Source organism: Pseudorca crassidens, chromosome 12, assembly GCF_039906515.1.
Source record: "Pseudorca crassidens isolate mPseCra1 chromosome 12, mPseCra1.hap1, whole genome shotgun sequence".
NCBI classification, from domain to species: Eukaryota; Metazoa; Chordata; class Mammalia; order Artiodactyla; family Delphinidae; genus Pseudorca; species Pseudorca crassidens.
The window spans coordinates 1,299,510-1,322,877 of NC_090307.1; the positions used below are offsets into that span (position 1 = coordinate 1,299,510).

The window sequence follows — 23,368 nt, forward strand, 5'->3', positions numbered from 1 at the left end:
TCATTCTGCCTCAGGTCCCTCCGTGCGTGAACCACGAGGGCCACGGGAGGCCGCGCGTAAGGACGGGCTCAGGCAGGCCCTGGGCCAGCGCGGCGACCCCTCAGAGGTCAGGCGTGTGCGGCGGGCGCCCGTCCCCGCAGGGGCCCCGGCTGCCGGCCAACGGACAAGCCGGCTGAGCACACTGAGGTCTGACCTCGCGTCTGTGTCCTGGCTCTTCCCTGGGAGGACAGCAGTGAGGGGTCACTGTCAAGGATGCTGGCGGAACCCCGAGGCCCACCTGCCCAGGAGCGGGGAAGGTGTGCTCAGGTTCCGGACAGCAGGTCCTCCCGGCGGGGGGAGGGGGCAGCGGGCCCCCTGGGGCCCTGGTGACAACGGCAGCCAGCGGGGACAGCAGGCCCCGGGGGTATGAGTGCATCCTGGGCTTCCTGGTGGGGGGCCTGCAGCACACGAGGCGCCCTGTCCTCCCTGGTGGCCCCACGTCCGAGTCGTCCCCGTGCTGCAGGTCCCGAGCGCTTATGTCGGGAGGCATTTCCCAACCATCTCCGTGCCTCGCTCTGTCTGTTATGTTCATCAGTGGTTCGTTTTAACAAAGTAGAAACCATGTGCCTCAGGCCAGGAGCCGCCGCCGCCAAGAGCCCCGCCCATAAGAAGCCCCGCCCATAAGAAGCCCCGCCCATAAGAAGCCCCGCCCGGAGAGCGCCGCCCGCCGCACTCACCGGCTTGCACAGCGCTCCGTCGATTTTCGCCTCCATCTCCCAGATGTGGTGGCCGTCTGCAAGAAAGGGCGCGAGAAGTCCGTTACTCTGTCCTGACCGGGCACCGCCCCGAAATCACACCCGGATGCAGGCAGACGGGACTCGGGGCGGGAACCCTCTGATGAGAGGGTCCACCCTGGCCCGGCCGGCCCACTCACAGCTGGTGAGACTGGTGAGACCCGGCCGCACCTGACTGACCGGCTGGAGAGAGGCCACGAGGCCCTGGGGAGAAGCTCAAACCCAAACCCGAGAGCATGGACCTGGCGGGGCCTGGAGACCCCCGCTCTGCAGGAAGGAGCCACGTGCCAGCCCCGGGAGGGGTCCACGCTCGGGTCTCCAAGGGGAGCGAGCCCGGGAGGCGTGCGGATGACCCGGGTAGGAAGGGCACTGTCTGGGGACTCGGACCCGGTTTGAGTCTGGCCTGCGGCGTACAGGGGGCTGCGGGGCCTCGCGGCCGGGGCCACAGAGCCCTCGGTGTCTCGGGGGCAGGGTTATTCTAACGAGCAGGGGCCCGGGAGCCTCGGTCCTGCCCCAGCTCAGGGGAACCGCCGGATGAACAAGAAAATCCGCTCTGTGACTGCGCTTTGGCGCATCAGGATACAGAAATGCAAAACACAAGGTATTTTTAACCTCACCCTGTGGCGTTTGCATGTTTGAAAAAACTGAAAAGGCTCCAGTGCCGTGAAAGAAAGGGTTTATTGTCCCCGGACCAGGCCCTCGAGGGAGACGAAGGCTGGAAGCCCGCCCTCCGGGGTGACGGAGCGGAGCCTGTTCTGGGAGCTGGGAAGCACTTCTGGCAGGCACGCTGTTTGTGGACCACGTCTGGCCGCTACTTTGAATTAATAGACGTCAGTCTCCTACAGGGGCCTCCTTCCTCTGCATCTTGTATAAAGTCGGCTCCCCAAACAAACCATTACAGCTGGATGGGCTGAGCTGTTGCTTATTCTCTGTTTTCCAAGAAGAAATGTGTGTGTGTTCCAAATCCTAAATTATAAATAAATTAGACAAAATCTCCTTTTTCTCCCTGGCAGTGCTGGCCGGGCAGGGGCGGAGGGTGGAGCAGAGAGGAAATGTGACTCATAGAGCGGCTGGGCCGTGCCAGGACCACACCAGCCCCTCGGGACGCGGAGGTGCCCAAGCTGAGTAGCCACCATATGGACCCACTCGGTGATAAGACAGGGGCCGGGGCCCGAGGGAACCGCATCCAGCTCTCCTCGAGGAAAAAATAACAGGAAACGGAAAGAACACCCACCGCCCTAAAGGCATCGGGAGTCTGCAAAGCAGCGAACACTCCAGAGTCCTGCGAGCACAGGACTCGGTGAACGAGGTGCCCTGGCTCCGGGCCGATAAACGAGGGGGATCCCAGCGCCTGTGCAGAGCGCTACGGGACGCAGGCTGCTGCGTGGCGCGGCCCAGACCTGCCGCGCACGCGGACGTGCTGTCGGGCCCCCCACCGGTTTGAGGAGATCGAAGTTACTCTTCCTGTAACCAAGGCTCCCGTGTCCCTGGTGCCTTTTAAGATCAACAAGTTTTCTCACGACAAAGCCTATCTTCGTCCCTTTCCCCCAAAACAGCTTTAAGCGCTCAAACCTGAACTGTCGGCAGCCGCTCTGTCTTTCGTCGACAGAGGCTGACAGGCCTCCCGTCAGGAGAGGGGAGACTGAGGCCGCCCGGCATTACCCGGCGTCCACCTTACCACCACCGCCCTCCAGGAGGGGCCCAAGACCAGACCAGCCTCCCGGGAACGCTGTTGCAGGTTCACCCGTGGAACAAAAATTAAGGGAAATACAGGCGTGGAGTGGAGCGGGCGGTGGGGTGTGCACGCTCAGGACACGCAGGGCGGGAGGGGTCTCTTCCCTCCAGGGCCTCCCGGGCCTTTGGGACACCGTCCTTGTCACAGCGCCCGCCTGGGGGCCGGCGGTCCCACTGTGCGCACCAGGGCTGCGAGCCAGCCGGGCCTGGCCACCGGCACGGTTTCTGAAAGTGCAGACCCTTCAAACCACACCACTAAAGCCCGACTCGCAGGCCCAGGGCTCCCTGTGTCCCCGCCACCTGGCCCTGGGGGGCTCTGGCCCCGAGTCTCTATTCTGTGGTTGGGTCACAGCCGAGGGGCCGGCCTCGGGGATCCCAAGCGCAGCGTGAGCTCTCGGAGGCCAGGGTCTCCTCGGTCAGAAGTGCACATGCAGCCCTGCTCAGGGCCAAGACCGGAGGAGCCGCCCAGGGCTGGTGACTGCCTGCTCTGTCGTCACACGGGGACCCTCCCCACCGGCACCCGGAGCCCCGCTGGCTGCTGACTCCCCAGAGCTGCCCTGGCCTCCCTCGGGTGGGAGGCCATGCGGCCTCTGGGCGGCCTCTTCTGCACAGGCCCGGCTGGGCATCCTGCGCAAGTTCAGCCTCTACCGGGAAGGGAAGCGATCGGCCCTGAACGGCCCTTTGTGTTCCAGCCTTATCAGGAACTTGCTGGCTTTCTCAGTAGGAAACTGCGCGCAAGCCCAGAAGTAAAAATATTCCCAGTCGTTAGGGAATTCCCTGCGGCGTGAGTCATCAGAAAGGCTTCCCCACCCCACCCACGGCCAGGAGGCTTCCACAGCCGCCTCGGGAGGAGCTGCCTCCGTGGGACAGGGCTGAGCGGGGGCCACCGACAGAGGCCCGAGGGTCCCAGCAGCCTCCCTTGTTTCCGGCCCTCCGCAGGGCCGGGGGGGAGGTGCTGCCTCTGACCCACACGTGGTGGCACACTCGGGCCGTCGGAGCCCCGCGGACCAGCAGATGTACCTCCAGAGTGACGGAAGGTCCAGCCGCTGCGGCACCTCTGAGGCCCGACACCCCCACCAGGAGCGCCCAGGGGAGCAACACACGTGTGCTCTCGGGAGCCCGCGCACAGAGTCACTGCAGCGTCACGCATGACACCGACGGCCGTGCACGGCGAACGATGACCAGGACATTCTCTCTCCGGCCCTCAGAGGGTGATGTCCTGATGCTCCCGCGGGATGGACCTCAAGGACCTCGCTGGGTGGAGGAGCTGGGCCCACAGGACGCCCTGAGCAGGCAAGTCCGTGGAGACAGAAAGCGGTCCTCGGCTGCCAGGCTAGCGGGTGAAGCTTCTCTGGGGTGAGGAGAATGTCCTGGGATATATGTGCTGGGCTCCGAACTAACCCAAGCCCTTGGACTTTAGCTGGGCGAGTTGTGCGGTCTGTGAGTTACAGCTCAACATGGCTGACACGGAAAATGAATCCTCCCACACGGCCGCACGTGGCGTCGCCACACGTGGTCCTGAAAGAGGCGGAAGAGGCCAGAGCCTGGAGCCGCTCCCCCCGCCGTGCCCACTCCCACCCCGCTGCCCCTCCCCGGGAGGAACCCGGGCCCACTCTCTGGAGCACTCCTGGGGAGGCGCTGGAGGAAGGGACGAGCGAGCCTGGCTAAGCTGAGGGGGCTCTCTGGTGACACCCACGCGTGCACAGGACTCCACTCTGGCTGCTGCAGCCCCCGCAAGGCTCACAGCCGGCCTCACACCCCCGCACCCTCCACTGCAGGCGGCCGTGCCCTGGAGGGAGAGGTGCAGCTTGGGCCGTGAAGGCCTGGGAGGGCAGAGGTCACGCTGAGCCCACCGCCCGGTCCAGCAGCTGCAGCCCACTCCCCTCCCCAGCCTGTCGCATGCGCACCCACGAGGAGAGCCCTGCAGGGAGGGGAGGTCCCCGGGGACAGGGGTGAGGGCGCGTCCCGGGACACCGACAAAGGGGAGAGCTCGGAGCCGGGAGGAGAAGGGCCCTCGGGCCCCTGACGCCAACAGAGCCTGCACACCTGACAGGGCCCTGCCCGTCTGCCCATCTCTGCGGAGGGGTGCCGGGGTAGCGTGATCCTGCCCAAGCCGGTTCAAGATGTTGCGTAGTTTAGAAGCGTGGGAGGATCACTGAATTCCGAGGCCACGAAGTGAGAAAGAGCCTTCTGAGGACAGGAGGGGCCCAGCCGCTGCTCTTGTCTGCTGACTGGGGTCAGGGCCGTTTCCCGGACGGTCAGGCCCAGGCAGGTCGCAGGCTGGGGCTACCAGGGGCAGCAGCTCCCACGCCCCCGCCGCCCCACGAGCCCACACCCGGAGGCGTCTCGGCCCAGGGCTACCCTAAGACCCCACCCGCAGAGGTCAGCCGCCCACGACCACAGCCGTCCTCGTGGACACGCAGCACCTTCCCCGCCCGCCTTCCTGGGTCAGCACCAGAAGCATCTGAACGCAGCGTCTCCCCCGCACCAAGTCTTGGCTTCTGGGTGTGAGCGGCGCACCAGCCAGCGGGGGCCGTTCTGTGCAAGTTCCAGAACCCCTGGGACCAACACCTGGGTCAGCGGGGCCGCAGCCTGAGTGCCAGCTGGACAACCAGCGAGTGACACCTGACTCGCAAGGCCCTACCCGAGATGCCGCCTGGCAAAGGTCGACCACAGCGGCCAGACCCCAAAAGCCAAAGGACCGCCGGGCACCACCCAGCCGGGGTGGCCCCATGACGACCCGACTCCGATCCTCTTCCGTAAAACGGGCAACGTCTCCGTCTGGTTCAGTGTGGACTCCGGCTGCAGACGCTTCCCCGCAGGAGGCAAGTCCTGCTTCCGCTTTAAGGTCTTAGGAGACCCTGGACGCAACCTTTTCTTCTGGGGTCTGTCTCTGTTGGCTCTGGGGCCTTAGTAAGAGGTCTGACAAGGAGGTGGTCCAGTCGTGTGGCAGGCGGTCACGCTGTGCCTGGTGACCCTCCACGTCTACACCCTGGGCGTCCTACCTCCAAGTCTGGGCAGGCGGGACCTGGTGAGCCCCAGTGTGGTGCGGCCCCTCTGAGTCTGGGCCTTGAGGAGGCCTGGCGCCCACGGAGGGTGCCCGGCGCCTTGTGTAGGAGACCCGGGGGCCACGGCTGCGTCCAGCCACACGCGAGGGCCGGCAAACTGTTGTCTGTTGAAGCCGCCAAGTTCTGGTGAGGTCCGTCGTGCAGCAGAAGAAGCCCAAACAGGCTTCACACGGTTTCCAGGAATTGCAGAGAACAGGCCGGGGCTGCACACAGCGGGGACTTTCAGCGTCGGCGTCAAGAACATAACATTCACGGCAACGGAACCTCTGAAGCCTCCCTCTCTCCTGTCTCCAGAAGCGGCAGTTCCCCTCCACGTGGGCGCTCTCTGTGTGCTCTCATGTATTTGTCAGGCTGTTTCAAACACTCACGCCTGCGCACAGATATGTCCCCCGCGCACAGGTCTGAAGAGAGACCACCAGATCTTCAGTGGGAGACGGGGCACAGCATCTCACTTCCTGCAGGTGGCCCTGCCGTGGCGTCCCGCACCTGCCGCGCCCCCTATGTGAGCCTGTGCCGGTGTCCACGCACACACACGGCCACCGTGGGAGGTGTCATCTGACGCGGAGGCCGTGGCTGTCAACCGTGAAGGCCAGGCCCCGCAGCCTCTTGCTGGACACAAAGACCTCAGAAGAATCACAGGACGGTTCCGGAAAGTTGTCACCTGATGCAGCCAGAGCTGAGCATGGCTGGTCCACGGCGCTTTGTGACGGGCCCCTCGTCCACAGACGGGGCTTTGCTCCTACATCCCGAGGGCCGTCCTCCTGCGGGCACCCTGCTCGGTCACCATGATGAGGACACAGGTGACGGCGGGGCCTCAACCAGGAGGAACCCTGAAACACTGAGGACGCTCCGAGCGCGGCCCAGTGCAGCCGAGGGGACGTGGTGACGTGAAGCTCGGCTCCCCCGGGCCTGACGTGGCGGCGTTCACAGCAGCTATGGACTATATGCTCCTGCAGCGGCTGCCACGGGGCCCACTGCCCACGTCCAGCGGCTCCAGAGACCAGGCTCACTGTGTGCGCCGGCCTTGCTGCCACCAAGCAGGGGGTGAAATAACTTTCAAGCAGACCGGGCGGCCTCCTCGCAAGCCTAGAGGACGATCAGGCTTTGAATCTAAATTGACTTCAGTGGTTTCTCCCCCCGCAAATCAACCAAGAGAAGCCCAGCGACAGTTCGGCCGGCCAGGCAGCGTCGGCGTGCACTGTGCTGAGAATGAAGGCAGAGGCAGAAAGCGTGTGGACACCTGCCCCTCCTGCAAACACAGAACTGGCCCGAGTACGCGCGCAGACGTGCCAACAGCCCTGCTGGGACACAAGCACGACGTGACAGGACGCACAGCCGCGTCTCTACGTCTCCCTTGTCGCACGGTGTTCACGGGACGTCTGGCCTCCACCCACTTGCTGGTTTCTCGCCTTCCGCCTGCCAGACGCAGATCTGCCGCAGGAGCGAGCGGGCTGGGGACGGGCCCCGACGTGACAGCGAGCGACAGCGGCGCTCGGCCTGCATGGGGCCGGGGCGGCCCGGGAGGCCACGTGTGGGCGACGGTCAGACATCCGAGGACTCGGCTCCCGCCTGCAGGTGGGTGGCCGCTGTGAAGGCCCCGTGACTGGGCCACGGTAAGCCACGCCAACCTAGGAGCCCCACGGGCACCCACGACGAGCCGAGGGGGTCAGGAGACGTCTCACAGTCGCATCCTGGCACCAAGGTCAAAGTCGGGGCTAACTGGTCGAGGAAACAGCGAGGGGCGCCGGCTGGTTCCCACCACAGACGTCTGTGCGCGGTGAGGACGAGGCGAGGACGCAGCACCGGGCCTGGGCTCCCCGCCCCCCCCCCACGCACTGCGCATGTGCACACGTCTAAAGCACAAAGGCTCACACTATTTTCGAATTCACCTCATCCAAAGGGGGGCTTTCCGGGAGCACAGATTCCCCCCCTACCACTGTACTTGGTCGGGTTTGCTCCAGCCTCTAAAACAGTTTCCAATCACACGCGCGACCGTACAGGCAGAACACGTTGAACGTGAGAGACTTTTTAAGCCCACTTTGATTGAAGGACTTAAGTTTCCTGCAAACTGTACAAAACCAACCCCATTACGGAGGCTGAGTGCCTCCGCGGTTTGCGGTACTCAGCACGAGCCCTGCCCCGGCGCTCAGGAGGGGGACCGTGACCGGGAAAGAGAAGGCGAGGGATAAGGCAGCAGGCCCGGACCCCACAGGAGCCCCTCCCCAGCCTGGGGGCCAGCTCCCTGCAAGGACCTGCCCCCAAAACAAACTCTGGAGTTTGAGAGAGACAGAAGGTCCACACGCTTCCCCTATTGCCACGTGGCCACGTGGTTGGGCCGGGCGTCCCGGGGCAGGAGCTGTGCCGCCCCTGCGTCTCCCCTGCAGCACAGCGAGAGGCTCATTGCCTGGTTCCCCAGACACCAGAGGGAGGAGACCCTTCCCCTTCAAACCCGCAGCCCCCTTTCCCAAGCACACGTGCAGAGGTCCACACAGGTGTGCACACACGCACGGAGCGGCCCAGGGGCCGCCGTCACTGAAAGAACAGCGGCTGCCTGTGCACCTTGGGGTTCTGTGCTGACAAGGGCGAGGGCCTGAAGCGTGCCCCGGGGGTACAGCAAGGTCTCCGGGCCCCAGTGGGGTTCCGCTCGGCCACCGTGGCCGCTCCATGCCCAGGCGCCTGCCTCGGACGGTCTGTGGTTCTGAGAAACGAGAAGACGCCTCCGCACGGGCAGGCCCGGCAGCAGGAGCTGGTCGGAGCCCACGAGGGAGGCGCCTGCTAGCCAGGCAGACGCAGGGCCGCCCCTCAGCAGAGCACAGCCTCCTGCAGGCCCCGCACCTGCAGCCCCTCTACGGCCGGCACGGCGTGCAGTGGTCCAGGACTGTGCACGGCACCCGTGGCCGCCCGCGCCCACCTCCTGCCAGCCAACCTCCGCTGGCACCCAAACAGCAAGGGCTCGATGTCGGTTTTTAAAGAAGATACCTGGCGCTTTCTCCACGAAAATGACCTTGGAGTCCTGCAGAAAGTTGTGGCCGGACAGGACCATCCTCTTCCCGCCGAGGACGGGGCCGCTGGCCGCGCTCTGCTTCTCCACGAGGGGCAGCTCCTGGGCCGAGCGCTGGGCTGTGTGGGGCAGGAGAGCAACGGGAGTGAGACGCCCAGGCCCCTCTGCTTGGCCCTCTCGGGGGCGGCCGCTATACCCTGCTTTCAAAGAGTTCCTGGGTGAGCAGTGCGACCCGTCCCTGGTACACGGAACAGAAGAGTAACCACGCGTGGTCCGTGTCTTCACAGTCTACTCCAGGTTAGAGTGACACGGGAAGGCAGCCACGCCTCTGACTTGTCCATGTGGAGACAGCTCACCTCTCAGTGACGAGCGTGCACACGCGTGTAAGTGAGTGGGCGCGCTCTGCCAGGGTGACTGACTGCCAGTGGGAAGGGCCCGGGGAAGCCGTGGGGAGCCCTGCTGGTGATGGGGAGGCCACGGCCCGGAGAGCAGGCGTCCCCAGCTAGGAGGTGGGATGTGGGGACCCGTCTGAAGCAGGCTCTGGCTTAAGGGCTGGCGGGCCACAGGCGGCTGAGCTCAGGCTGTCGGGGAGGGCGGGACGGGCAAAGGACCAGTGTGGCTGGAGAGGTGGTGAGGCCAAGCCAGGGGTCCTGACACAGTCACCCAACAGCCAGGGGACCTGAGAGGGAGGGTCCCACTCCACCTCACGGGGCGGGGGCCTCGGGGCAGGGGGGCAGAGCCATCCGTGGCAGACCCCACGGCCTGGAGATGGACTTCTAGAGACTGGACGGGAGGGTCCAGCAGCAGCAGGGGGGAGGGCTGGGAGGGAGGTGAAGACCACACAGCAGAGAAGGAGAAGGGGCTGCGGGGGAGGACGCCCCATCGCCGAGGTCTGGCCGACGCTCAGGTCAGAGGCTGAGGAACTGAACCAGGACGTTCCCGCCGAGACGGGTGGGCGGCTGAGCCGCGAGGTCGGGGGTGTCCTGAGACAGCCCACACCGGAGGGGTGGGGCGGTGCTTCAGAGATGAGAGAAGGAGGAGGGCGGGTGGAAAGGCTCTCGCTGGGGCCGTGGCCAGTGGAGACTCTGGTCCCCCCCTGGGTCCGGGTGCCGGGTCGGGGGCGGGCACTGCGGGGTTTCCACGAGGAGCTGAACCGGTCACCCGACTCGCTAACAAAAACGAACAGCGTCACTGCAAGAGGAAGCTGACCCCAGGCCGCGGCGGTCCCCGCTCCTGGAGGAGCTGCGTGGTCACGGGCATCCGAGCCAGAAGCGTCTCGGCACCGGGGCCCGTCCACGCACACCGAGGGCCGTGAACCCAGGGCCACCAGGGACAGAGGCCCGAGTTACATACGGGCAGGCTTGCAAATTCAGGTCCCTTCAGTCCAACAGATTTCAAGGCCAAAATGCCACTTTCTCAGGTTCCCTGAATCGTGAGGGGATTAAGTCAAATTCGGTCACGGCAAACATCTCGGTACTTCGGGACAAACCTCCTTTCCCTCTTACGCCCTCCTGCAGGTGCCAGGAGTCGGCGGCAGCCCTCACACCACGCACGCACAGGAGCTGCGGGCGCCCTGGCCAGGGTGCAGGTGTTTCCGTGGCTGCACGGGAAGGTGCGGGTGTTGTGGGTGGGACGAGCACAGCTCAGGGGCTGCGCACGAGAACCAAGGTGCTACTGGAAAGGAAACCTGCGGCAGGGGCTGGCCCCGCTCAGCCTGGAGACGGGGGTGGGGTGGGGGGGGTGGGGGGCAGCACTCACAGCACTCGATGGGGTTGGAGGCGACCTGCAGCGACAGCGTCCGGCCGTTGGGCTGCGGGACGTGGACGCGGAAGACCAGCCTCACGCGCGTGTTCTTCCTCCCGATGTCCGTCTCCCCCTTGCGGAGCTCGATGTCAGAGTTCCTGAGCTTCAGGATGCCGGCGCAGTCGATGCTGCCGGAAACAAGGGTCTATGCTCAGCCCCGGACCCCCGCCCCATCCCGGGCGACCGCTCACCGAAGGGTCTTTGCGGCCCTGCCCCGGGGCCGGGGTGGCCAGACATCCACCCGTCAACTGAGCTGGGGCCGAGGCAGCAGGAGACGAGCCAGCCCCGGCCTCAGGAGCCCGGAACCCAGGCAGGCAGAGCTGCCACACGCTCAGGGCTCCAGAAGCCCCAGCCCCGCTGCCCTGGGCTCGGTGGACGCCCCGGAGCAGGACGCGGCGTCCAAAGCAAGGCTCCCCCGGCTACTCCAGAAACCTCCTTCCACTTGAGATTCCGGCGGCGTCCCCCTTAATCCAGGATCCTGAGTTTTCTAGGGCCTCACATGATTTCACTTAATTTCATTTAACTTAACAGTTGCATTCAACACCAGACTCCAGCAGCACCACCCAGGCGCCATTCATCAGATGGAAACCAGCCCTTTCCCTCTGTCGGAAGCTAAGGAAACGAGGCCGCGTGATGCCTCTGGGTCAGGACCACAGCCCAGCCCGGAGCAGCAGGGAAGCCCTGGCCCTGGAGCCCGGGGCCAGTCCCGCTCCCGTGGTGTCTACACCGTCTCTGGGTTGGATGGTATTGTGGTAAATGCAGCCACCGAAGGAACGGCTGCTGCTGAAGGAACCAGCAGTTCTCTCAAACCATCTGCCCTGGTCCGAGGGAACTGTGATAACAGCTCTTGAAGCAAACCCAAGGATTTAGAATGAATTCCCCCAAATCCGTGAAAAGCCAACATGGAGAGAAGACCTTCCCTTTTTCCTTTTTTCTCTCTTTTTTTTTTTTTGTTGCAAGCACGGGCTCTAAGGCACGTGGGCTTCAGTAGTTGTGGCATGTGGGCTCAGCAGTTGTGGCTCACAGGCTCAGTAGTTGTGGCTCATGGGCTCTAGAGCGCAGGCTCAGTAGTTGTGGCGCATGGGCTTAGTTGCTCCGTGGCATGTGGGATCTTCCGGGACCAGGGCTTGAACCCGTGTCCCCTGCATTGGCAGGTGGATTCTCAACGGCTGCGCCACCAGGGAAGCCCCTCCCTTTGCTTTTGACTTAGAGGGTTTATGAGTTACAAACAACTTACCCAAATCCCATGCAAAGCTCTACACGATGTGGCTTCCACACCCGCTCCCTCACCCGCCACAGCCCTGAGCTCCTCGCTGCCCCGTGGATGCCCCAGACTCACTCCTGCCTTGGGGCCTCTGCACTTGCTGCCTTCCTGCAGGGTCAGCTCTCGGCTTCTGTGCTGCCCCCCCACAGACACTCGCCCCCAAAGTCTCCAACAGGCCCCCGTGCTAATGAGTTCCTGCCTTATGTCCCCCGCCCCAGAGGCCCCCAGGGGAAGGCAAGTCCTGTGGGACAGCCGTGTCCCCTTTCTCTGCCGCATTCACAGCTCAGGAGTGAAACGCACGTAGCAGTCGCTCAGTTCAGGAAGCCACGAACACAAGCCCTACTTGGACACGAGAGGACTGCCCTGCAGCTCGTTAACCAATTCGCCTCTAAACTACTGAGTCAGATCTGACCTGCACATTCCAGCTGGTCACATCGGAGATGCAGAAACCCTCAGTGAGAATACGACCCAGACACACCGATCTCTTTAATGTTTCGATGTTTGCCTTTTGACCATTGCTCTAGCTTTCACAGTGCAGTCACAGAAATAAGTGGGTGACACGTTCACACGTGGAGGAAGTACTGACAGCTGTGAACTGAGATACTTAAAGTGGCAACACGCACAGGGGCTGAAACCCCAGGAAGAAACAAATCCATTGTCATAAATATTTGTAATGTTTACTGAGGTGTTAAGCCCAGGGCACCCAAGGCCCCTGAGCTGTGGAAACGCGGGGAGACATGCAGGCGTGCAAGCGCCCACCGAGCCCCCGCCCCCGCCCACCGAGCCCCCGAGGTGCAGCTTACATTGCTCGCATGTTGTTCTCCGGCAGCAGCGGGATTTCCAGGACCTTGGTGTTGGAGAGGATGGCCTCGTGGCTGGTGGTGGAGACGGTCTTGCCCGTGATCCGGTGCACCTGGTAGAAGGCGTGGGGCCTCAGCAGCCGGTCGTCCGCTGTCCCGATGAACAGCTGCAGGGTGAGCGGCTCGCTCTCCATGTAGCCGTGCAGCTGGGGAGAGAGGGGGACAGGCCTGTGAGCGCCGCGCCGACGCCCGGACCATCCGTGCTCCCCGTGTGGAGGCTGGTTCAGAGGGGAGCGTGCGCAGGCCGGGTCTGGTCCCCCCGCCCCTCCTGCACCTCGGGCCCCAAAGTCTGGGGCCTCTGCTCCGCAGTCGGTTCTGAACACTTGGCTGCCCACGCTGGAACACACACACACAGACATGCAGTGCACACCTGCACGCATGTACCTGCATCCCAGGAGCACACGTGCCCCATGCCCGGGACCGTGACGGGGACCCGCAGGGGGAGGCAGATGAGAAGCAGAGCCAGTCTCTCCGGGCCACTGCCTCCTCTTCAGGCCACCCCTCTGCCCACACGCGGGCGACACAGCAGCTTGTGGGGCCCCACCCGAAGCTGGGCCAGTGCCAAGCCGTCCGCACAAGCCTCCCCTGATGAATTCAGACACTTGCCCAAGAGGACGCCATCCACTTTCCCCTGCTCAGGCCAGTCCGAACCAGCAAACAGGATGCTTGCAAACAAGATACAAGCAGCATCGGCCCTTTTCGGCCTGGCTCGGCAGGTGGTGGCTACGGGCTGCCCTGGTGCCCACTGCAGGCGCCCCTGGACCGGCTGCGGGCAGCCCCAGGTCGTGGCCCGTCTGCCACCAGCATCAGACCCAACACGGGCGGCCGCGCGTGGCCATTCCGACTGTGTGGGCCAGCCGGCTAGGCGCACGGTCTTGAAGACAAGATCGTGTGTGGGCACAAAACCCAGTGAGACTCGGGCCCCAGAACCGGAACGAGCCCATCGTGCACCAGGAGCCCATGGGAGAGCGCTGCTCCCGCATTTCAGGACCTACACTGGCCGCCCCCGGGCTGACCACCAGGGGCGCAGGTCAGAGCCCTCCTCGTGCCCCTGCACCTCCAGCCGCTGCCTCCCTCAGGGTGAGTCCTTTTCAGAACTGAACCTGACTCGCCTTCTCTGTCCAGGTCACAGCTGACCGTACTCAAGAGGCAAATCCTGAAGAAAGCAGGCAGTTCAGGGCGAGGCCCAGGCCCAGATTCCACAGGACCCCTGGGGCTCACCCCTCCTTCTGCAGAGGCAGGCGATGCGTCCAGCCAGAGCCCCCAAGGGTCCCGACGCAGGACCCCCGCGGAAGGGGCAGCCCCACGAGCAGACAGGCTCAGTCAGCACAGCTGTGCTGCTTCTCGCGTTGTGGTCACGTTCTCCCTGGACTAATTTTAGCCGCTTTGACAACAGGTAGCAACTGTAACACAGTCTGATGGGCCAAACTAGTGCCGTCCCCGAGAGCGCTGTCACTGCTTCCACAGCAGCAGAGACCCTGGTGCGGCAGTGCCAATGAGGCCACCTGCAGGCCCCAGACCCGCCTGCTCCCCTGCGGGATTCTCAGGGGGTCGCGAGCCCCTCCCAGCCCTGCGGCCGAGTGGAAGCCACGGAAGAACCAGCCCGCAGCGGGGTTGCGGTCGGGTCCACGCGCCCCGTGAGCCCCGTCCGGGCTCCGTCTCTGCCCTGTGGGAAGGCGCCCTGACAGTCACTGCACAGCCCACGGGGAAGAAGCTCAGGCTGGATGACCAAGACCTTCCAAGCCGCACTGGCTCAGGACACGGAGGGGGCCGGGGCACAGCGCAAAGGGCCAGGCTGCCAGGTGACCGAGGGAGCACAAGAGGGGCATGTGTCAGTGACCCAAAGAAACGGGAAACCTCCGGTCCAGCTGCAGCTGACCGCGGTGACCGAGATCCTGCTTCCGTCTCTACGGTCATTTTTCCAAGTTGGGACGTTAGAATGGAAGCTGAAGCTCCATCCAGATGGGTGAGTCGGAATCCGCTGGGAGGTCCAGCGCTGGGAGCTGGGCGCTTCCTCTGCCCGGGTGTCTCGCTCGCTGTCTTCCTTGCAGAGAACTCACTATATGCTGCCCTGGCTGGTTTTCCATTTCTTTCTACGACATTCAGTTAGCAGCGCCCGCCTTGTCCCCCCCCCGCACTGTGGCCTCCCCGAGCTCTCCTCCATCCCTGCGTTTGGGAACAAATGTCTCTTCAACCCAGAGAAGCGAGCGCCTGCTGTTTCAAGTGTGGTTCAAATCAGCAGTGAAGCGTTCATCAAAGCCGCGCTGACAAAGACCAGCTACTGCGCTGACTTCACTTAATTACGAGATGAAGAAGCACTTACCAATTTTCAGAGCTCAGGAGACAGTCCCAACGACAGGCCGTTCACGGGAGCCTCACGGGCACTCAGCAAGCAGAGGGCCAGGGCCCGCGCGCCACCCGCTTGGGGCTCCCGGGAAGGATGTGCCTGGGTGCCAGGCCGCTGGTGGGGCTGACAGCCGGGCCAGACGAGGGATCCAGGTGGCGCCTTATTAGGACGGGGCCCCCGCAGGGTCAGCGGCTCCTTCCCCCCCGTCCCGTCTTCCGGCCAACAGGGTCTGCATGGTGTCGCAACTATAGATAGGAGACAGCAGGCCACGAGCCAAGACTGACCGCTGCTGGACCGCAGCCCCCGATGAATGAATTTACAGCTTCAGGTGAACGTCCAGCAGCTCTGAGGCTCCCACACGAGCTCACCACGGGTGTCCGGTGTCTGCGGACATTCCAGAGCATTCCGTAGCACCCGGTTAATATTTAACAGCCCGTGTTTGTCACAGGCTGTGGAGTGGCCCCCGGGGGCTCTGAACGTCACCCTTGAGATTTTCTGGAGACAAGCAGGAGCTCCACGTAGGACAGGTGTGCACGGACGCACACGCAGCACACGGAGCACACACGCGCACATTCACACTCAGACACGCGCACACACGCACGCGCTCTCCAGACTGGTCTGGAATGCGGTAGTTGGTTGGGAAGATCTCATTTCCTGGCGGCGGCAGGAGTTTCACGCGTCAGGCTCCCAATTTTGATCGTTTTCGTCTGTGACGTGTTTCCAAGCACCCGTGGATGTGCTCGTGGTCGAAGTGGTTCCTTCCTAGTAAAATACTCGAGCTTTCACACCGACCCACAGGTGTCCGGCCCACATGGACCGGATGAGTGTCTGACGGGCGTGCACAGAGGAGGGGAGTCGGTCTCAGGCCTGCGGCTGAACCCGAGCGGCCGTGGTGAGCGGAGAGCTAGAGGAAGCGTCACGTTTGCTGAGAGACCCACGCGTCCACTCGCAGCCCTCCTGGCCTGCTGCGCCCCTCGCGAGGCCAGTGCAGAGCCTTTCCCGCCCTAAGGCCGCCACACAGAGAACCTGCCAGGAGCCCCCCAGCGCCTGACGCTCATTTCAAGGTGGGTCCTGCTCACGTGGCTCAATTCTGCAGAAACAAGATGCCTCTCCTGTTTGAACTGAAGAGCTTTTTTCCTGTGTGGACACGGGAGCATCTCTACACACAGAGTTCAGTTAGGGGGGAACCAAGACCAGCTTGCCGGGTCCACCCAACTTCTCCCTGCTGGGGAGCGGGAGTCCGGTCTTTCGCCAATTTAACGAACCTCCTAAGAAACCTGTACTCTGTGCTGGACTTGACCTACATTTCAAAACAAGAAATGTAAACATAAAATCAGAGACTGATGAAGAGACAAATTTTGCCTCTTAGCATTCCGTTTTGTGACATTTAATATAAGAATATGTAAATGAGTCTTTGGCTGAGACTGTCTCTTGTGTGGCCAAGGCGTATTCCTCCCAGCCCCCAGGCCAGCACATGGCCTGGCCGGGGTCAGACCATTTGAAAATGACAATTTCAAATCCCACGGGACTCACACCGGGGCCCTGCTCTGACGGCACATAGGATGCAGTGGACTGTGGGAGTAACTTTGCCTTTTTAAAAACATGCCATTTCAGTGAAAATGGGAATAGTTAAGGTTTAACCCGGAAGATAAACGTCTATTATTGAAAACATGAAGTTCATTTTAAGAGAAGTAATTTAAATACTTCACATATTCCACTGCATGGGTTTTCTGCCCCTGGCACATTCTACTATCTGTCAAAATAATATTTATAAAATTACCTGTCATATTTTCTCCAAAGAAGATATACAGACTGCCAACAAACACATGAAAGAATGCTTAACATCATTAATCATTAGAGAAATGCAAATAAAATACAATGAGATATCATCTCACACCGGTCAGAATGGCCATCATCAAAATATCTAGAAACAATAAATGCTGGAGAGGGTGTGGAGAAAAGGGAACACTCTTGCACTGCTGGTGGGAATGTGAATTGGTACAGCCACTATGGAGAACAGTATGGAGGTTCCTTAAAAAACTACAAATAGAACTACCATATGACCCAGCAATCCCACTACTGGGCATATACCCTGAGAAAACCATAATTCAAAAAGAGTCATGTACAACAATAGTCATTGCAGCTCTATTTATGATAGCCAGGACATGGAAGCAACCTAAGTGTCCATCATCGGATGAATGGATAAAGAAGATGTGGCACATATATACAATGGAATATTACTCAGCCATAAAAAGAAACGAAATTGAGCTATTTGTAATGAGGTGGATAGACCTAGAGTCTGTCATACAGAGTGAAGTAAGTCAGAAAGAGAAAGACAAATACCGTATGCTAACAAATATATATGGAATTTAAGAAAAAAAAAAGTCATGAAGAACCTAGGGGTAAGACAGGAATAAAGACACAGACCTACTAGAGAACGGACTAGAGGATATGGGGAGGGGGAAGGGTAAGCTGTGACGAAGTGAGAGAGTGGCATGGACATATATACACTACCAAACGTAAAATAGCTAGCTAGTGGGAAGCAGCCGCATAGCACAGGGAGATCAGCTTGGTGCTTTGTGACCACCTGGAGGGGTGGGATAGGGAGGGTGGGAGGGAGGGAGACGCAAGAGGGAGGGGATATGGGGACATATGTATATGTATAACTGATTCACTTTGTTATAAAGCAGAAACTAACACACCATTGTAAAGCAACTATACTCCAATAAAGATGTAAAAAAAAAAAAAAAAGTAGATAGACAAGCAAAAAAGAAACAATCACCCTTCATCCCATCACCTAAAATAAATCAGTATTTTGAACGCACACACACACACAAAAATAAAATAAAATAAAATAAAATTACCTGTCATAACAATGACCTCTCTTTGCTTCAACCTAAACAAAATGTGCTATTCCATTTTCAAGGTGTAAGACCTGGTGAGTTTCCTACACATAAAAATGTTTGTTTTTAGCTGCTCTGCTCACCTTCGCACTTGCACGGCAGGATGACGGGCAGAGGGAATGACTGACGCCAAATTTACTCGGTGCTGAAATTCCCACAGCGCAAGCCCACAGTGGCAGGAGCGTCGTACAAAGGACCAGTTAATTGAGGGAAATTACTTTCCAGTACGTTTTGAGCTGGGACAAACGTACACCGAGCAAGAGATCCTCGTGCACAGCGCGGCAGGCGGTTTAAAGGGAAATCACGCGTTAACCCAGATGTCAACTCTGCATCTTTACACAACACCCAGAGGGGCTCTGCAGGAAGGAGAGAATCCACGCAACACCCAGAGGGGCTCTGCAGGAAGGAGAGAATCCACGCAACACCCAGAGGGGCTCTGCAGGAAGGAGAGAATCAGCGCACAAGCTGCTTCCACTTCTTTCAACCCCAACTTTCCCAGTACTGGATTGACTTAAGAGACTGCGTCGTGTGAGCTTTTGGTCTCCAAAACCACAGGAGAGCTTTCCCCACGGGGCGCCGCCCGCCCCCCCACCCCACGCCGGCCCGGGAGGAAGGACGGGCCCAGGGCATGCGGTCAGCTCACAGGAGACCAGACCTCAGGCGGGCAGGGCCAAGGCTGTGCTCCCGAACCCTCCTTCCCCGGGACGGCCTCTCTGAACTCACTGGAAACACTGCACGACGGACAGGGGCAGTGGCCACCCCTCAGGCATACGGGGCGGGCAGAGGGCCTGGCCCTTGGTGTTTATCACCAGCACTCAAAGGGCGGCCTCGGGCAGGGCCCGGACGAGGGCTGACGGAGGCGCTGTGTGGGCCGAGGGTGCTGCCTGCCAGACACCCACATGCCCACGCGACGGTCACTGGCCTGCCGTCGGGCCAGCCCTGCCCTGGCACCAGCTGCTGCTGAGGGGCGGCCACCACCGCCAGCCACGGCACGATCATGAGTCCCGCTGGGCGGGGCCCGGCCCACAGCAGGGCCGAGCTGGCTATCTGTGCTGACCAGAGCCCAGTGTCCCGTGCAGGAGAAGGAGACTGGGGCCACGCCGCCCCACCCTCGAGTGTGCAGACGGGGTGCTCGCGGCTCCCCAGCTGCGTGCGGGGCAGGGGCAGCGCTCAGGGAGCCAGCACACCCCAAATCCAGAGCGCCCCCCGGAGACAGAGCCGTCTGCAAAGCACAGCAGGAAGGGGTGCCCAGGAGGACCTAGACACGGGGTCGCTGCCGGGAGCCACCCACCTGCGAGCCGGGCGTAGACACTGGGCCCCAGAGCTCGGGCCGGCGTGCCCTCCGTGGCTCTCGTCCTCCTTCTGCCCACGGAGGGCAGGCCGCGCAGCGGGCGCACCTCCCTACGTCCCTGTGCTGGGCGGTGCCCCAGGAGGACGACGCCCGGAAGACCCTCCCTGGGGAGAGCTTGGCCCGAAGGCGAAGGACAGGGTTCTGCACGGGGCAGCAGGCCGGGGGCTGCCAGCGGGAGGGAGACCCGGCCCCGAAGCAAACGAGGCGGGGATCTCCCACCGGGCCACCCCCCAGCCGAGGGCACTGGGCATCTGTCTCAGCCGCCCGTGGTGCGGCCCCCAGGAGACCATGGAGCCCCCAGTGAGAGGGGAGGGCCGGCCAGGGCCACGGATTTTCCTATTTTGTCATTTTTATCAAAGACAGTGGTTTCTCACCATTATCTCCGTTACACCGTCTGGCAGCCCCCCCCCCCCACCTGCACCTCGTGTGAGTGTTCTGACAGCTGCGATGGGGCCGGAGTGCCGACGCATAGCTCTGAACTGAAACGGTCCGGCACGTGGCTCCGCCCTCAAAAGACATCAGGAAAACATCCTGGGATAATGCAGAAAGCACAGCAGAATTACGGAAAGTCATCAGGGGTTCTGTGCCCGAGGCGACTTTTATTCTAGAATTCCCGCAGCCTGGAACACAGAAGCCAAAACTCTTGAATTAGAAGATTTTTGGAGGCTGACGATGTTGTTTATTGCTCTGAAAAGGTTTCCACTGCTGAGCTACTCGCGGACTTTATCCCCCAGTGACTGTATCGGCTGCAGGAAAACTTGAACTGTGCTGTCCTCAGTTCTGTTGCCCAATGAAACTCTAAAACAGGTGTTTAAAAGCCAATGTGCTGTACCTGAGATCGAGTGTCTGTGCCACGTGTCAGCAGACAGCAGCAAGATCCCAGCTATGTTTCCTATTAATTATTATCACTGGCAACGACTCCACTGAACGCCTCACCGAGACCACGCAGGCACAGGCACCTCTCTGCTTTGGCAGGAACGTAAATGGCAAACCCCCCGCTCGGTGCCCTGAGCTTCCGCAGAGCCCACTGTGTCGTGGGAACAATGGCAGCGGCTCCCGCGACACAGGTGTGTCTACAAAGAGTGAGACCGTCCAGGCCTGTGTGCGCAGCCGGCCCAGAGGGAAACGGCCACCTGCCCGGACGCTGCTGGAAGAGCAGAGGGCAGCTGTCCGCTGCCCAGCTGCCCCATGAAAGATTAATCCGCCCCACGGGCAGGTCAGCGGCGTTTGGCTGCCGGACGACCGGGGTCCGGGCTAGGGTCAGACCTGCGTCCGAGCGCTGTCTCAGCTCCTGGGGTAGGGGGTGGGGTCTGGGCTGGTGCAGGGCTGCTGCTATAGGGCAGTTCTGACCCTCAGCTCCTCACTGGGCCCAAGGAATTTCTTCCAGTAGCATCTATTTCTCTGGCTTTTGTGAAAGCCTTGGCTTCCAGGTTAACGATCCTGTCTCAACCCGGTTTCCGTAAGAAAGAATGGAGCAAAGCTTTGGGTAGAACAGAACATGCCGCGACGCCAGATGAAAGAAAGCACTGCCGTGTGTCCGCAGCACTCAGACACCCCCAGGAAGCCTGCTGCTTGAAAGGCTGACGCTTCTGGACCCAGGGGTGCGGGGTGCCACAGGAAATGAAAAGTGATAGCAGCCGGCCGGCTGACTGTAGCGACCTGGAAAGAGTGGCTGGCTCCTGGCGTGCTCCTTCCTCGGCGTCAGCTCGGACGTCCTACATGGTAGAAAAAATACCTGCCCTGGCCTACGGCGGCGAACGCGGGCCTCAAAGCCGAGCCCAGGAGAGGCCCCTGCACCACGCAGGGCACCAGGCCGGGGCCGCGACCCCCTCGGGCCAGCCCGGCCCCCCGGCCCCCACTGCCTGGGCCAGCCACCCGGCCTGACGGGGGTTACACTGGCCACTCATAACTGACAGGAACACAAATTACAAACCTAAAGCGCTGCTCAGGAATTGACAGGCCTCCGCCGAGTCTCACGTTTCTGCGACCTATCAATTATTCACACAGGCCTGGCCTCCTGTGTGACGGGCTAGATGCTATCGAGCAGGTTATTTTGGTAACTGGGTAAACAGAGCTTCATCCTTTGACCCCTGGGTCAGAGATCGTGACGACCCCCAGCTCACTCCCCCAGCCCCCATGGGGCGGCAGGAACCGGGGACCTTCCCGGAAGGGACCTCTGCTCTCGGGACAGGGGACCAGGGATGCAGCGCAGCGGGCAGGGAAGAGTGACGGCCAGGCCTGGTCAACAGCCCAGGAGGGTAGAAGGGAGCCGGGGACACAGCAGGAAAGAAAAGCAGAAAAACGAAGTGCACAGAAACGGCCTCCTGGAGCTGCAGTTTTCTCTGCGGAGGCAGAGGGGACACAGGGACCCCTTTGGGGATGCACACTCTGAGTTAGCAAAAACACACAGCCCGACGGCTCTCTGCTCTCCCTCCCCAGGGAGAAGGTGGGGGACTCTCCCTCCTCAGCCCAGACCCACTGACGGCAACGGCAGGGAACCAGCTGCGGCTGCCGTCCAGGCGCTGGGCGCGGACGCGGGGCGGGGTGCCAGCAGGATGGGCTGGGAGACTGGACGGAAGGGAGGCCCCAGACGCACCCAGAACACCTGGCCCCGGGGCGAAGGGGCCCTGCACTCATCCCACCGGAGAGCCGCTGTGAGCCCTGCAGCTCAGGAGACACAGAACAACGGTGTGAAGCCCCCACTCCGACGGCTCCGGGTCGGTCTGTCCTGCCGGCACCGCTGGGGAAGGCCTTTGCATCCCCGTCGGAAGCTCTCGGGGCTCCTGCATCTTAAACCAGAGAGCGGCCCATGGATTTACACACACACGCGGGGCGCTGGTGGCAGAAGGTCTGGACCGATGACAAGAGGGGCCCTGGGCGCTGGGAGCCAGGACACTCCACCCTGCCCCCAGCTGGATGCCTCCCGCCCGGGAGGATTCTGCGTGTGTCTGAATCCTTTGGCAGTAGGGTAAAAGGTACGATTTTAAAGTTCAGGGAAACCCACACTCCCTTCCTCCCTGGTCCCATCATTACAAAGTCAGCAGAGGCCAGCGCAGACCCGGGGCCCCTGGCGCTCGCTGTGGCCGCATCACACGCACACCCGCCGGTGGAGCCGGGGGCCTCGAGGAGGACGGCCCGCACCCACCCAGCTCCAGCCCGCCCAGCTCCAGCCCGCACCCGACAGGGCCGTCACAGCAGCCTCGGGGGCCCAGACGCGCCCGCCGGGCACACCCACCAGGGCCGTCAAGGACTCTGGAGAGTCTGGGTGGTGGACGGTCTGGAACGCTCACTCCCGGCACCAGCCCCCGAACGATGCTGGGCGAGCCCCGTACACATCTGTGTCCCCAAATGAAAACGGGGACAAGACCACGTGAATGCAAGGTCCTTTCCTAATCTGAAATTGCAGCCTGATTCTGCCTGGAAAGAAGGTTCTGCATTTCGTCGCGTCTCCTAGACTCAGAGGAGGGGCCGCGGAGGTGGAGGCAGCTCCCCCTGCGTCTTGGGTGCTCGGGAAATGCAGGAGTCCTCCCTGGGCCTGGCAGGGCCTGTCCTACACAAGGCCACTGCCCCTGACTTCACGACAAGCTTGGGGATGCAGAAGCAAGTCGATGAGCTGGCTGTCCTAGGAGGGCAGCAAAAGCCCCGGGTGCAGGCCTCCTCTGAGCTCCATGTGACAGCGGCTCCGAGGGACGGCCTGGGTGCCCCAGAACCAAAACCCGGCTTCCCTCTGACCAGCCGACCGCAGAACGGCCAGTGGGAGCGGCTGTCTCCCCAGCATGTGGACCAGCCTGCGGCCGAGCTCCGGGGAGCCGCAGTGTCGGAGGATGTGCTAAAATAACTCGCAGCGCAGAATAAAACCCTGTGGTTACTGGGCTTTCACGGCAACTGAGAGCTTTCTGTTTTCATCTGTTTTACAATTGTGTGCAAATTCTATTTTTATCCAGTTTGTGCTCCACTAACTGAAAAAGAAAACAAACCCCAAAGCCCCTCTTTTTACCTGCTCACGTCACCTTGCACACAGACTCCCTCTACCGCAGACAGATCAGAGAAGTCTCCAGTCCTAACCCTCTTGCAGGAGGAATGCTGATAGAGGCTGACATTTCTGTTGGGCCTGGCTTCCTCTCGCGGTTCAGCTGTGCAGCAGGGGGAGGGGCCTTCATTCTGCTTAAACCCAGAAGCAGCCTCTCCCATCCTGCCATCACTGAACTCGAAATAATTTTGGAGGATTCACTCTTAAGGTATTTCCAATGCGGTTTCAAGTTTC

At 61.6% G+C, this 23,368-nt stretch overlaps 1 protein-coding gene across 4 annotated transcripts in view; it reads right to left on the reverse strand.

The window, feature by feature from the left end:
* Nucleotides 1-23,368, reverse strand: part of NFATC1 (nuclear factor of activated T cells 1) — a 103,247-nt gene that overhangs the window by 45,649 nt on the left and 34,230 nt on the right. For all 4 annotated transcript variants that reach the window (XM_067698790.1, XM_067698786.1, XM_067698789.1 and 1 more), the window contains 4 exons: nt 12,447-12,649; nt 10,335-10,507; nt 8,555-8,695; nt 717-772 (listed from right to left, as the gene is read on the reverse strand). In XM_067698790.1, coding sequence (XP_067554891.1) covers nt 717-772; nt 8,555-8,695; nt 10,335-10,507; nt 12,447-12,649 — 573 coding nt within the window. The remainder of the gene's footprint in view (nt 1-716; nt 773-8,554; nt 8,696-10,334; nt 10,508-12,446; nt 12,650-23,368) is intronic.